The 14,620-nt window shown below is 55.5% G+C and overlaps 1 protein-coding gene across 5 annotated transcripts; it reads left to right on the forward strand.

Annotated features, from left to right (window-relative positions):
- The first annotated feature begins 1,569 nt into the window (after window positions 1–1,569).
- On the forward strand, window positions 1,570–14,618 carry ARHGAP33 (Rho GTPase activating protein 33). 5 transcript variants are annotated; one of them, XM_016119725.2, is made up of 21 exons: window positions 1,570–1,678; window positions 3,616–3,713; window positions 3,793–3,877; window positions 4,241–4,321; window positions 4,427–4,564; window positions 4,999–5,091; window positions 5,649–5,771; window positions 5,861–5,938; window positions 6,024–6,090; window positions 6,174–6,233; window positions 6,339–6,491; window positions 6,575–6,677; window positions 7,877–8,021; window positions 8,103–8,185; window positions 8,270–8,377; window positions 9,725–9,870; window positions 10,502–10,655; window positions 10,740–10,885; window positions 10,965–11,039; window positions 12,155–12,814; window positions 12,907–14,618. In XM_016119725.2, the coding sequence occupies exons 1-21, from the start codon at window positions 1,673–1,675 to the stop codon at window positions 14,175–14,177; spliced, it is 3,873 nt and encodes a 1,290-aa protein (XP_015975211.2). In that variant the 5' UTR covers window positions 1,570–1,672; the 3' UTR covers window positions 14,178–14,618. The 5 variants fall into 5 exon arrangements, with proteins under 5 accessions (XP_015975211.2, XP_036088015.1, XP_036088013.1 ...); XM_036232122.1 differs by lacking the exon at window positions 1,570–1,678 and having other exon boundaries at window positions 1,785–3,713; window positions 12,155–12,805; window positions 12,907–13,298; window positions 13,380–14,618; XM_036232121.1 differs by lacking the exon at window positions 1,570–1,678 and having other exon boundaries at window positions 1,786–3,713; window positions 12,907–13,298; window positions 13,380–14,618.
- The last annotated feature ends 2 nt before the right edge of the window (window positions 14,619–14,620 follow it).

The raw sequence follows: 14,620 nt of genomic DNA on the forward strand, positions 1-14,620 counted from the left end.
TTTGGACATGGCATAGTTGGGGACAGTTTGTCTCTGCTTCATGGCGTCTAGAGTTTCAACTGGAAAGACTCAAAGGTGATTTGACAGCTGCATGTGGAACCTCTTGAGCTTCTTCACAAACATATCTGGCAACCAGGGCTCAGATGATGAGCTGGAATTATGGCTGTAATGCCTATACAAAATTTCCATGTGGCTTGGGCTTCCACACAGCATGGGTACCTCAGCATAGTTGCATTTCTCACTTGCTGCCTCAACAACTCTAGAGCAAGTCATTCCAGTGGACAAGAAAAAAGCTGCCTTGTCTTTTACTACCTAGCCTTGGAAATCATGTAGTGTTCACTCTACTATTCTTTATTGGTTGAAGTGGTCACAGTCCTGCCCAGATTCAAAGAGGAGGAGGCATATCCATCAAAGAATTTGCAGCCACCACAGAGGTAAAGGGACAGGGGGGTGTGGAAAATACACCAGGTAGAGAGAACATCATGTGGGAAATATCTGTGATGGGAGTAAGGTCTGCAAGTTCAATAAATTGAAATAAGCAACTTTAAATTGACCTCCCAGCACTCCCTTTCCCTGATCCCTGCTTAATTTTTATCGATAGAACTTATCACCTAATATTCTATATTTTTAAATATTTATTTTGTTCACTGTCTTCTCCCACTAGTTTTTTAGTTCATCCTGGGCAGGGTATATGTTCCCCTGTTTTGGTTACTGGTATTTCCACAAATTAAATTTTTGAATGAATGAGTGCATGGATCAAGGATGTACCTTCTGAGGTGAGAGCCTTATCGAGGGCATGACCAATGGGAGAGTCCTCTTGGAAAGGGCATTGTTACACAGTGTTTTCTGAGCCTGGCCCAGTCAGCGATGGGAACAATTGGGATTGACCTTATGGGAGGCAGGGCATGTTCTGGCATTGTAAGCTAAACTTATTCCTAGGAAAAAGGAGTCCAGGCTGGAGGCCGGCCTGTAATAAGCATCAGAGAAGGCAAGGAAAATGTCAGTGGGTAGGGCGAGGCCTAGTCTCAGACTGCCTAGGGTTATGTACCAGACAGGGCAACTGAGGCAGTGGAAACTGTCGATAGGTGAAAGTCCTCAGTATTCTGTGGGCAGGGGCAGGGCTGACAAGATGGGGTTAGAGGTTTGAAACGTTGAAAAGCTGCTTGGGGGTGGAGAAAAACCCCGAGCACATAGGCGGATCCAATTCTGAGTGTCAGAGTAGACCAGTCAATGAGAGTAGACTAAGAAGAGGGCCGGTCCATCTCTTAGTATTATAAGTGTTAGAAGCAAATCATAAAGAACCTGGGGGGTGTGTCTCAGGGTAGGAATGACAGCCAATGACAAGCGGTCATGGGCGTGGCGCTGTCAAACTTCTCTGGGCTGGACCGAAGAGACCGAGACGGGGATGGTACCCAAGCCGAAGCCAATGAAAAGCCGCTAGGTGGGCGGGGAGTCTTCCTAAGGCTAAGGGTGGAGCCAATGAGAAGCGGCGCCGCGTCCCCTCTGCCTCCGCCCCCGTGGGGCGCGCGCCTGAACCACGGGCAGCCGTTAGGGGCGGAGCCTGCAGCCGCCCGCGCGCGGCTCGCGCCCTCCCCTTTGTGTCGCCATGGCGGCGGCATCGGCGACAAGGACGACGATCGAGGGGTCCAGCGTCTGAGGAAGCCACGCGGCCATGGTGGTGAGGGGCTCGCGCGGCCGTCGGTCCGTCCGCGTGTCAGTCTGTCCTTGCGCGGCCCCGCCCCGCGCGCCCCGCCCCCGGCCCCGCCCGAGTCCGAGGCCTGCGCCACCCCTCACCCCTCGTCGCGGTCCCTCTAGTCCCCAGGGCTGATTCTTGGTCCCGAGCCCTAACCCCAGCCCCGCCCTCTCAGCATGCATCCCCTTCCACGCTCTGGACGGGAATGACAGTGGCTGAAGACTTGGACTCGGGAGGAGGGGCTGGTCCAGGAAAGGACCCGGCATCCCCCAAGTGTCTCCTGCAAGGGCCTGCTGAAGCTTCCTGGGTCCTCACCAGCCCCCATCCCAGAGCCATCCTCAGCGTCCGCATCCCAGCCTCCACCCCTTCCTGGCCTAGCACCCTCCTCCCCCTACTACCAGTCCCTTTCTCATTCTCGAACCCCACCCCCATTCAGCTCCTTCCTCAGCCTGACCCTTTTCTTCTCATTCTCACTCCATCCCAGTCCCTTTCGATCAACCCTCCTCTATCCATCCCCAGCAGCCTGAACCTCAGCCTCTCCAGCTGCCCCCTCCTCCTTCTTTCTCTGCCCCAACCCCTTGATCTTTGGATCCTCTCCATCTTCTTGTCTTCATCCTCCCTCCCCTACTGTCTCCCTCTCCCACCATGCTGCTCCTGCTCATTCATCCATTCATTCCCTCATTCGCTCACTTAACAAATGACTGAGACCAGAGTCAGATCCTATTCTGCCTTGGGAAGCGTAGGCTGGAGGGGGACAGATCTGAGGGTGAGACCCAAGGATGAACTCGCAGTTGCCAAGATATGAAGGAGGGAGAAGCTAGAGCCCAGTCTGGGGAGTTTCCATCTGGTAGCTGGTTAATTTATCAGATTTTACCCTGCCCCAGCTGTGCAACTGGGCTAACTCTGGGTGTTGGTACCCAACCCTAGAATCAGGCACAACCTTACCTTTGAGGAACACCAATTCTGTGCCCACCTCTGTACTGGGCAATACTGGGAAACTAGGCCCTCACCCCAGACCCTGATCCTGGGGAGTTCACAGTCCAATGGGGGAGATGGACTTGTCACCAGACAGTCCAGAGTGCTCAGGGCTGTGATGGGGCGGGGGCAGGGGGGAGAAGCCCAGGCATAGTCATCAATCCTGGAATGAGGGAACCTCAGGGAATGGAGGAGTCTGGAAGAGGTGCTTGACAGCCTGATAGGTCAAGGAGATCTTCTGAGAGGAGGAACCTTGAGATTGGAGACCTGAGGGATGAGGAGGAGTGAACCTAGTGAAAGAACGAGAAAGAGGGTTCCATTCAGAGGGAACAGCCTTCGCAAATGCCTGAAGGAAATGAGAAGATGGTGCTTTTCTTGGACTCTTAGAAATTTGAGGGCTCTGAAAGTGGAGGCAAGAGGGAGAAATGAGGGAGGAGAGGTAAATAGAGACCAGAGAATCAGACTTTATCTGAAGACAACAGGGAGCCATTGAAGATCCATAATCTATGGAAAGACAGAGGCAGATTTATGTTGTGTGAAAATTATACTGGATCTTGCTATAAAGAAGCAGGAGGGGAGAAGCTGGAAGCAGGAAGACTGATAAAATGGGAGTTGTGTTTGTCCAGATGTCAATGAGAGGTGTGGAGGGGCAAAATCCTGCTGGAGCTACAGAAAAGGTTTAAACCCGGAGAAATGGTACCAGCATGCTCTATCCCTGCCTCGCCCTCTGCCTCTGCTTTTCCAGCCCCCCACCCCACACCACACAGGAAGACTAAGTCCTATCCTCAGTCCTGCCTTCAGCTCCCCTTGACCTACCCTGCTATTTCATCCTCATGGCAGTGTGTGGAGTGATTCAGGCCTCTAGGCCCAGGCTGGCAGATAACAATGCTACTGTTGTCTCTGTGCTCCCATCCCTGGGGCCTCTGATTTTTCTTTCTGCTCTGCAGGCTCGAAGCACCGACAGCCTAGATGGCCCAGGGGAGGGCTCAGTGCAACCCCTGCCCTCCACAGGGGGGCCTAGTGTGAAGGGGAAGCCTGGGAAGAGGTAAGAGGTGATGGAGAGGCTCGGCTTAGGAGGGACCCAAGCACAGGAGCTGCTTAGTGATGTGTCACCTGTTCCTCAGGCTCTCTGCTCCTCGAGGTCCCTTCCCCCGGCTGGCTGACTGTGCCCATTTCCACTATGAGAATGTTGACTTTGGCCACATTCAGGTATGAAGGTTTGCACCCAGATAGGAAGGCGAAATCCCACCCAACCCTGAAGCAATATTAGCCACCCTGCCCCTGAGACCAGTCCCTGGGACCAGCTGCTCCACCCATCTGAGCAGTCTGTGATAGCAGTTGCAGGGCAGAAGGGGGGAGCTGTTCATTCTTTTGTTCATTTGTTCCTTTATTCATTTAGCAATAACTTTTTGTTAGATGTATGCTCTGTGCCACGTCCCTGTACACTGACTGAGACATCACCAGACCCTATCCTTGGGGAACACAGACCCATCCCTAAATAGTACCAACCTGGAGAGATCAGGACTGGCACAAAAGTGAGCCCCTCACCTGGGCCTTTCTTTCCTTCTACAGCTCCTGCTATCTCCAGGGCGTGAAGGCCCTGGTTTCTCTGGGGAGAATGAGCTCGTGTTTGGAGTACAGGTGACCTGTCAGGTGAGGCCACCCCTGCCTCTCATCTGGCATAGCGGACTGGTCACCATGGTCCTCAGCTCAGTGTAACGGGACCACTGCTCCCTTCTGTCCTTCCTGCTCCCACAGGGCCGTTCCTGGCCAGTTCTCCGCAGTTATGATGACTTCCGTACCCTGGATGCCCATCTTCACCGGTGCATATTTGACCGGAGGTTTTCCTGCCTCCCAGAACTTCCCCCACCCCCAGAGGGTGCCAGGGCTGCCCAGGTAAACTGCTTATCTCAGGCCCTGCCTCAGCCACGGGGTGTCCTCATCAGCGATGTGAGAAACCATCAAAGCAGAGGGATCGATAAATATTTAAACACAAGTATGGCCTGAGTCCCAACCAGTCAGAATGGAGAGGCCCAGAATGGAGAGGCCCTAGAATGGCAGCAAGGTTCTGGAGGTTAGTTTTAGGATCATGGGTAGTTTCGGGGGGTTCTGTGTGAGGGTCAACACGGCCAGACCAATGGAAGCACCTGGGAGTTTGGCATAGCCTATTTGCCAAATGATATGACACTATTTCAGTACTTAACAGTGGAGCAGTAGCCATGCATTCAGATTGAATATCCGTCCTGCCTAGAGGCAAGCCAGGGCAGTATAGGAGGGCAGTAGGCTCACTTGACTCTCCATAAGAATCCATCCTGACAACCTGCCCACAGATGCTGGTGCCACTGTTGCTGCAATACCTGGAGACCCTGTCAGGACTGGTGGACAGTAACCTCAACTGTGGGCCTGTGCTCACCTGGATGGAGGTGGGCCCAGGAAGCAGGGCTTGGAGTTGGGAGTGAGTGAGGGATGTCTGAGGAGTGAGAACCAGCCTGGGAGTGTGTGTGGGCGAGGAAAGAAATGAGCCAGAGTGGAGGAGGCACTGGTATTTCAGTGTCTGTGAGAATAAGCACCTGTGCCCGTGTGTGTGTGTGTGGGGCGGGGGGGGGGGGGCAGAGAGAAAGAGAGAGAGAGCGAGAGAGAGAGAGAGAGCGAGTGAGCAGGTGTTGGGCTGTGGGGATGTGAGGATTTCAAGGTACGTCAGTTAGAAATAGATTTGGCTGTAACAGAATGCCTGGCTAAGAGTGACTTAAACCAGCAGCTTTTTAGATAGCAGATGTGCTATGGAGAATGAGGGTCCAGGAGGACTTTAGAGCAGGGGAGTCCTCCTGTGATGGGAAAGAAGGGGCATGAATTTAAGTGTTTGACCAATAGCTCCAAGTGACTAGGGCTCTTAAGTAGGGGACAAGTAGGCATGGAGGAACCTTCTCTGCCTTTATTATCACCTCTGGCCTCTCCCTGCCACATCCCCCCTCCATCTCAGCTGGACAACCATGGCCGGCGGCTGCTCCTCAGTGAAGAGGCCTCCCTCAATATCCCTGCAGTGGCCGCTGCCCACGTGGTGAAACGTTACACAGCCCAGGCACCAGATGAGCTATCCTTTGAGGTGAGGCTGTGGAGGAACAGATTCCAGAGCTGGATGCCCCACTTCCCAGCCACCTCTGACCCTCCCTCCTCTCATCTGCCCACTTCCAGGTGGGAGACATTGTCTCAGTTATCGACATGCCGCCCACAGAGGATCGGAGCTGGTGGCGGGGCAAGAGAGGCTTCCAGGTGAGCCTGACTTGGGGTGGACAGGTAAGGCTAGGGTACCACATGAGCTAGGGCACCCCAGGCACTGACCCTGAACCCTCCTCAGGTCGGTTTCTTCCCCAGTGAGTGTGTGGAGCTGTTCACAGAGCGGCCTGGTCCAGGATTCAAGGGGGGTAAGTGCCAGGGGCAAAGTGGGGAGGCCTTCCTGCATCTTTTGCCTGTCTTTCATTCTTTCCACACATCGTTCACCCCACAGATGCTGATGGTCCCCCATGTGGTGTCCCAGCTCCCCAGGGCATCTCTTCTCTGACCTCAGGTAATGGATTAGAAACAAGAGGCCAGGCCCCTGCCCCTCCTCCCCCACCATCCCACCAGATTGGTGGCTGCACTGACCCCGTGTGGCCTGCCTCCAACCCCACAGCTGTGCCCCGGCCACGTGGGAAGCTGGCTGGCCTGCTGCGTACCTTCATGCGCTCCCGCCCTTCTCGGCAGCGGCTGCGACAGCGGGGCATCCTGCGACAGAGGGTGTTCGGCTGTGACCTTGGAGAGCACCTCAGTAACTCAGGCCAGGATGGTGAGGCCCAGGCCCACCTGCCCAGCCCACCCTTCCCTCCTGGGATTCAGTCACCCAACCCTGACCCCACCGTTTTCTCCCAGTGCCCCAGGTGCTTCGCTGCTGCTCTGAGTTTATTGAGGCCCATGGGGTGGTGGATGGAATCTACCGGCTCTCAGGCGTGTCATCCAATATCCAGAGGCTACGGTGAGGGCCTTCCACCAACCCCTTCCCTCCACAAACATTTACTGAGCGTCTTTAGTCCAGGCCCTGTTCCATGTGCTGGGGACACAGAGTTCTTGGGAGTTAGGAGGGCATAGAACAAGGCTGGACAGGGGCTGGAAGCAGGGAGGGCTTCTCTGAGAAAATGACACACCAGCTGAGGCCTGAGAGGTGAGAGAAGAATGAGTATTAGAAGCAGACGAATCACTTTCATTGAGCACCTGTCACATGCCAAGCACTAGGCACTAGAGACATGGTGGTGAATGAGACAACCAGAAATTCTCAGCCTCACAGGCCTCACATACTAGAAGTAGAGACAAACAAGGAAATGAGAGAGTTTACTAGAAGGTGACAAGTGCTATGGAGAACAAAAGGTTGGGAGGTAAGGAGGGTCATAATAATAAATCTGGGAGAGGTATTGCTGTTTAGATAGGGTGGACAGAGAAGGCCTCCTGGGGAAAAGCTCCCTCTGGACTTTGCAAGGAAGTGAGGAAGCTGTGTGGACATCCTGGGGAAAGCATTCACAGTGGAGGGAACAGCCAGTCCAAAGGGGAAAGCAGTAGGAGATGATGTCTGAGAAGTAATTAAGTGCAGAGCCTACAAGGCCTCCTTGATAACTTTTAGGATTTTGGCTTTTACTCAGAATGAAGGGGACCCACAGGAAGGTTCAGAGCTGAGAAGGGACAGCATGCATGACAGTCTAGGAGGTGGGAAGCAGTGAGGCGAGAGCACTGAGTCTGACAGGAGGCCATGAAGTGAGGGCACGGAGCCCAAGGGCAGTGAGAGATATGTCGTGAGGCCACATGCATTGAGTTTTTACCCTTGAGCAGTTGGACACCACCAGGCGGTTGCATGTAGGGGCTGCTGGGATTTCAGCCACATTTTCCAGTAACCTTTTGAAGCCAGGAGAATGGCACAACTTGGTAGAAAAAGCATGATCACTCTCTGGAGTCATCCTTGGGTAGCTATAGGCAGGAGTACCTCTCGCCTGAGCCTCGGTGTCCCCTGTAAAATGGGGCACCCTCGTCTTTGGCACACAGGGTTATTGCAGGTCCAGTAAGGCTCTGCCTCTGAAATGCCCAGCACAGAAAGGGTTGCAGTTGGGGGAGCAGGAAGGGCACAGCCAGGTGGGCCAGCTCTGATCCAAGTCTTCCTTCTCCTTGACCTTGACCTGGTGGCCTTAGGCATGAGTTTGACAGTGAGAGGATCCCTGAACTGTCCGGCCCTGCCTTCCTGCAGGACATCCACAGTGTGTCCTCCCTCTGCAAGCTCTACTTCCGAGAGCTGCCCAACCCTTTGCTCACATATCAGCTCTACGGGAAGTTTAGCGTGAGTAAGGGAGTTGCCAAGGTTGGAGGGTGCTGGGATGCATCGGGCCCAGCCTCCATCACAACTGTGCACAATCTTCAGGAGGCCATGTCAGTGCCTGGGGAGGAAGAACGCTTAGTGCGCATCCATGACGTCATCCAGCAGCTGCCCCCGCCACACTACAGGTAAACCTGGAGGGGCAGGGAAGGGCTGTGGTGGACTCACAAGGGAGTCGAGGCTCAGTTGGCTTTCTCCACTCCTACCCTCAGGACCCTGGAGTATCTGCTGAGGCACTTAGCCCGCATGGCGAGACACAGTGCCAACACCAGCATGCATGCCCGCAACCTGGCCATCGTCTGGGCGCCCAACCTCCTACGGTAAGCTGGCCGCTCATCAGCTGTCACCCACATCTCCCTCCCACAGACTGATCTCCAAGCCTACATGGACCCCAGGAATCCACCCAACTTTTGTTCTCTTGTTCATATTTGTTAAGCACCTCCAGGGTGCCAACCCCTGTTCTCAGCAGTGGGGACAGAGTAGTAAGCAAGATCCTATGGTTCTGGCCTCATGTTCTCATTGACAATGAACCATCAAGAAGAAAATACAGAGTATGGTCTTCTAGTGGTGAGTGACAAGGAGAAAGATTACAAGTAGGGAAGGGAGATATGCAGGGTCATTGCATTTCAGAATGTTTAGATACAGTGTCAGGGAAGGCTTTAGTAAGAAGTCTTCTATGGCCAGCAGCAGGGTAAGCCCCAGAGGCTTTGATGATGCCGAGACAGGCAAGCTCTGTGTCCTAAATAAAGTAGATGGTACATCAGATGGTGAATATAAGAACTATGGGGAAGAAAAAACAAATATGGACCTGGAATACAGGGAAGGTTTACAATTTTAAATAGGTGGTTAGGGAAGACTCCATTGAGAAGGTCACATTGGGATCACATTGGAAAAGATGAGAGGAGTCCATGCGGCTATCTGGGGAGGAGCAAACCAGGCAGAGGGAACAGCAAGTGCAAAGGTCCTGGATCTGGGTCAGGAGGAACAACAGGGAGGCCAGTGTGGCTGGATCTAAGTGAGTGAGTGAGTGAGGGGTTGGGAGACAGGAGGAGATGATGAAGTCAGAGAAGTCACGGGGACCAGATAGAGGACGTGGCTTCTGGGTTATAGGTCATGATGAGGACTTTGCTTTTCCCAGGAGTGAGGTACAACCAGGGAAGGCTCTGAGCCAGGAGGGCCCTGACCTGACTCGGGGGTTCACAGGCTCCCTCTGGGTGCATGGAGAGCAGACCGTGGGGGCAGGGGTGGGAGCAGGAGATCAGGGGGGAGGTAGCCGTGAGGTCCAGGGGAGTGGGGATGGAGATTGGGCCAGGGTAGGGCAGTAGAGGGGGATAAGAGTTTAGATTCTGTACAGATTTTGTGGTTGGAGCCCATAGGGTTTACGGACAGATTGGACGTGGGTGTGAGAGAAAGAAAGGGGTCAAGGACAATTCCAAGGTGTCTGGCCTGAACCACTAAAGGACTGCATTGACTGGGATGGGGAAGATGAGAAGGGAGCAGGCAGGTTTGGGAAAAGGTTCAGAACTCAGTTCTGGATGTGATCAGTCTGATAAGGTCAGAGGTGTTGAATGACAATCATTTCTTCCATTGGCTCCTCACCGTACCTAGCCAGAACCACTCAGCTGTGGCTCAAGGCATCTTATCACCCTCTCCCTCTTCCTATCCAGGTCTATGGAGCTGGAATCCGTGGGGCTGGGTGGGGCAGCGGCCTTCCGGGAGGTTCGAGTGCAGTCGGTGGTGGTGGAATTCCTGCTTACTCACGTGGATGTCCTGTTCAGTGACACCTTCGCCTCTGCTGGGCTCGACCCTGCAGGTATGCTCATCCCACCCCCTGATGTCCTGGCTACTACCTCCTCATTGTCAGGGCTACAGTGGGAGGGCAGGTGGGCTCCCAGCCCAGTCCCTACCCACTAAAGCTGGACCTCCCTCCAGGCTCCTTGAGGACCCCGCCCCGGCCTCTCCCTCCCCTCCCCACCCTTCTCATTTCAGCTCCTACGCTCAGGATCCCCACTTCTTGGCCCGGACATCGTTCTTCCTTCACCCCTTGTAGCTCCTGGGGACACTCGGGGCCAGGGGTCCACCTGGGAGGAGGTGGGAGGTCCCCAGACTTGACCCTGCCCCAGCCCCACCTAGACTCCCTGCCCTGCCCCGGACCCCAGCCCAATCAGGATTCAGCACATCGGAGGGCCCACTGGCCCGAGGTAACTGAAGCCAGAGCTGCTGCCCTCGCTAGCTGCTGGGAGCTGCCTCATCAGCTCGTTCTGCCTCACTCCTCCTCCTCACCTGCCTGCTGCCCACCCATTCCCGCCTGATCCTCTCTGGTCCCCTGCCTTGCCAGCCCGGGGGGCACGCTTTGGGGCCGGGGCTTGGGCTGTAGTGCTTGGCTTTGCCTGTGGCCTTGAATGGCCTCCAGGCTGACACCGTCTACTTTCCCAACTCCCCAGGCCGCTGCCTCCTTCCCAGGCCCAAGTCCCTTGCGGGCAGCGGCCCCTCTACTCGCCTGCTGACACTGGAGGAAGCTCAGGCTCGCACCCAGGGCCGGCTAGGGACACCCACTGACTCTACAGTTCCCAAGGCCTCAGCCTCACCTGCAGAAAGGTGAGTGGGAAGCCAGGGAGTAGAGTGGCTAGCTTGGAGACTCCAGCTCCTCAGACTGCTTCCTGTGTCTCACCCAAACCCCAGGAGGAAAGGGGAAAGAGGCGAGAAACAGCGGAAGTCAGGGGGTAGCAGCTGGAAGACCTTCTTTGCACTGGGCCGGGGCCCCAGCGTCCCCCGAAAGAAGCCTCTTCCCTGGCTGGGGAGCACACGCGCTCCATCACAGCCTTCAGGTCAGAAGTCGGGCAGTCAGCGTGGTGGTGGAGGACGCACGATGGAGTGCCCCTGTGACCCTTCTACCTCTCCTTGCAGGCAGCCGACCTGACACAGTCACACTGAGATCTGCCAAGAGTGAAGAGTCTCTGTCATCGCAGGCCAGTGGTGCTGGTGAGTTCAGCGTGGCCTGGTCTGTGCCTGGGTGGAGCTAGGTGGGGCTGAGGCCCTGAGTTGGCCTCCCAGTGCTGTACTTCAGATTTAGGGGTCTTGGGTTTCTTTAGTTTTAATCTGGACATTGGGTACAATGAGTTAGATAGATAAAGCATCGCCCTTGGTTCATAATGCACTATGATCATCAGTCCATACACAGTTCTTTTTATTTTTATTTATTTATTTATTTATTTATTTACTTACTTACTTACTTATTTATTCCCTTTGAAAAAATTTAAATAATATAATGAACACCAATGAACTCACTGGCCAGAACTAAAAGAGCCCCACTCTGTTACCTGCAGGCTCCTCCCCTTTCCCACCTGCTGCCTCCCCACCAGAGGCATCCTCTGGATTTAATGATCATCATCCCCTTGTTTTCAAGGTTTTATCACATATAGGTGTATGCGTAAATAACATACTGCACAGTTCTAGTCAGTTCGAACTTTAATTAAAGGTATTATAAGAAAGGGATATTATTCTGTACGTGGAACTTGACTGTCACCACTACATTACAGACTACCATCCATGTTGCTGAGTCAGTCTCTCTCTTCTCTGCTGCTCTCTAGTGTTCCATGTGGACATCCCATGGGGAGTCGCTTGCCCATCTTACCTCCAACGGATTTTGGGGGCTCTTAGGAGCACTCCCCACCATGCCCCACACCTGAGAGCTCTATACATATCCAGGAATGGCAGTGCATACTTGAGTGTATGCTTGCTGTTAACTAACCAAGACAAGGCCATTGTTTTCCAAATGTGGTCACCCAGTCTGTATTCCTAGCAGCCTTGTTTGAAATCCAGTTGGTCTCATACTCACAGCCCATTGGGTTGTTGGGCTCATTCTGGCCTTTGGATCTGGAATGGTTCCCCTCATGGACTTGCCATTTACTTCCTTTATTGTTGTGAGTCTGAATAGTTCTGCCTGGATTCAAAGGCAGTTATGACCCTGTCTAGGGAAGGTCCGCTGTATGTTATTTCCCCAGCCTCTTGGGTTGTGTGCCCTATTCTCACTGATGTACAGGTGTGGAAAGTTCTGAGCCCTGAGCCCTAACTGTCCCTACCCACTGCCCTTCTAGGCCTCCAGAGGCTGCACAGGCTACGGCGACCCCACTCCAGCAGTGATGCTTTCCCAGTGGGCCCGGCACCTGCTGGCTCCTGCGAGAGCCTGTCCTCGTCATCCTCCTCTGAGTCCTCTGAGTCCTCTGAGTCCTCTGAGTCCTCAGCAGCCGGGCTGGGGGCACTCTCTGGTTCCCCTTCACACCGAACCTCAGCCTGGCTAGATGATGGTGATGAGCTGGACTTCAGCCCACCCCGCTGCCTGGAGGGGCTCCGGGGACTCGACTTTGATCCCCTTACATTTCGCTGCAGCAGCCCCACCCCAGGGGACCCTGCGCCTCCTGCCAGCCCGGCCCCCCCAGCCCCTGCTTCTGCCTTCCCACCCAGGGTAACCCCACAGGCCCTCTCTCCCTGTGGGCCCACCAGCCCTGCCTCACCCACTGCCCTGGACATCTCAGAGCCCCTGGCTGTAACAGTGCCACCTGCTGTCTTGGAGCTGCTGGGGGCTGGGGGAACACCTGCCTCAGCCACCACAAAACCAGCCCCCAGCCCAGGCCTGCGCCCCCATCTCATTCCCCTGCTGCTGCATGGAGCCGAAGCCCAGCTAAGTGACACCTGCCAACAGGAAATCTGCAGTAAGCTGACACTACCTGGTCCTCAGGGAGTCCAAGGTCAGCATGGTGAGTCCTCCTCAGCCCACCCCACACCCTCGCAGACCCTAAGGCGGCACCCAAGACCTGGTTGACACCCCTTCCCATTCCTCTCTGTGTAGGACCTGGTATGGATTCACCACTGCTGCCCCGACCCCTGTCTCTCCTGCGCCCTGGGGGTGCTCCACCTCCACCCCCCAAGAACCCAGCACGCCTCATGGCCCTGGCCCTGGCTGAGCAGGCTCAGCAGGTGGCCCAGAGACAGAACCAACAGGAGCATGGGAGCACCCCATCTGCACCCCACTCCCCTTTCTGCCGTTCACTGTCCTTGGAGGTGGGCAGTAAGCCCCCGGGGACCTCAGGGAGTGGGCCACCCACCCACTCCCTAGCCCACCCAGGTGCCTGGGCTCCAGGACCCCCACCCTCCCTACCAAGGCAACAAAGTGATGGGAGCCTGGTGAGGAGCCAGCGGCCCACAGGGATCTCAAGGAGGGGACGCAGAGGCCCTGCCCAGGTCAGTGCCCAGCTCGGGACAGGTGGGGACTGCAATGTGCCAGAGACATCTGTCTGGTTCCCATGTTCTGTCTCCTCACAGGTTCCTGCTTCTGTGAGAACCCCTAGCTGCTTCTCCTCAGCCCCCCGGGAGTGCCTGCCACCCTTTCTTGGGGTCCCCAAATCAGGCTTGTACCCTCTGGCCTCCCCATCCTTCCAGCCCAGCTCCCCAGCCCCAGTCTGGAGGAGCTCCTTGGGTCCTCCTGCACAACTTGACAGGGGAGAGAACCTATACTACGAGATAGAGGCGGGTGAAGGGCCCCCCTACTCTGGCCCCACCCAGCCCTGGAGCCCCGTTCGCTCCATGCCCCCAGACAGGCTCCATGCCTCGTATGGCATGCTGGGCCAGTCACCACCACTCCACAGGCCCCCCAGCTTCCTGCTCAGCTACCCACCACCCCCCTCCTGTTTTCCCCATAACCACTTGGGCTATTCGGCCCCTCAGCACCCCACCCGGCGCCCTACCCGGCCTGAGCCCCTCTATGTCAACCTAGCCCTAGGTCCCAGGGGTCCCTCACCTGCCTCTTCTAGCTCCTCCTCCCCTCCTGCCCACCCCCGTAGCCATTCAGATCCTGGCCCCCCAGTCCCCCACATACCCCAGAAACAACGGGCCCCCTGGGGCCCCCACACCCCTCATAGGGTGCCTGGGCCCTGGGGCCCTCCCGAGCCTCTCCTGTTCTACCGGGCAGCCCCACCAGCCTATGGCAGAGGGGGCGAGCACCACCGAGGGTCCTTGTACAGGAATGGGGGACAAGGGAGGGAAGGGGCTGGTCCCCCACCCCCCTACCCCACTCCCAGCTGGTCCCTCCACTCTGAGGGCCAAACTCGAAGCTACTGCTGAGCCAGAGCTGAGAGAGACCTTCCTCCCTTCCCTTCTCCCTCACTGATCTTGGCCCAACCCAATCCCTTATTTTGTATTTTCTTGAGCTCCTGACCCCTACCCCAGGTTTCTAACTTTGTAACTTGCTTTTGTTGTGGGTCCCTAACCTGTTATCATGGCTTCCCTACCCAGGGCTGAAGGGCACACCCATCCCTCCACCATCCTCTGTCTTAGGGGCTCTCACACAAATCTGAGGGCTAGACTGACACAATGTCCTCTCTCCCTCCAGGAGCCCCCAGCATGTCCTGACCTGCACACAGGGGGTGGGGGGACAGATCCTTCCCATCTCTTCCCACATACCCCACTAAACCATCTGACAAAATTAATGAATAAAAATGGTGAAAATATGGATGTTAGTGTCGTGCTGGGACCAGGCTCATTGAATAAAGAGATAGGGACAGATG

This window comes from Rousettus aegyptiacus, unplaced genomic scaffold, assembly GCF_014176215.1.
Source record: "Rousettus aegyptiacus isolate mRouAeg1 unplaced genomic scaffold, mRouAeg1.p scaffold_m13_p_14, whole genome shotgun sequence".
Taxonomy (NCBI): domain Eukaryota; kingdom Metazoa; phylum Chordata; class Mammalia; order Chiroptera; family Pteropodidae; genus Rousettus; species Rousettus aegyptiacus.

Coding starts and splice junctions, on each gene's coding strand:
- ARHGAP33 (XM_036232120.1), top strand. CDS start 3,502: ATGGCAGTGTGTGGAGTGATTCAGGCCTCTAGGCCCAGGCTGGCAGAT. Junction 3,714..3,792: donor AAGGGGAAGCCTGGGAAGAG/GTAAGAGGTGAT, acceptor CCTGTTCCTCAG/GCTCTCTGCTCCTCGAGGTC. Junction 5,092..5,648: donor CTGTGCTCACCTGGATGGAG/GTGGGCCCAGGA, acceptor CCTCCATCTCAG/CTGGACAACCATGGCCGGCG.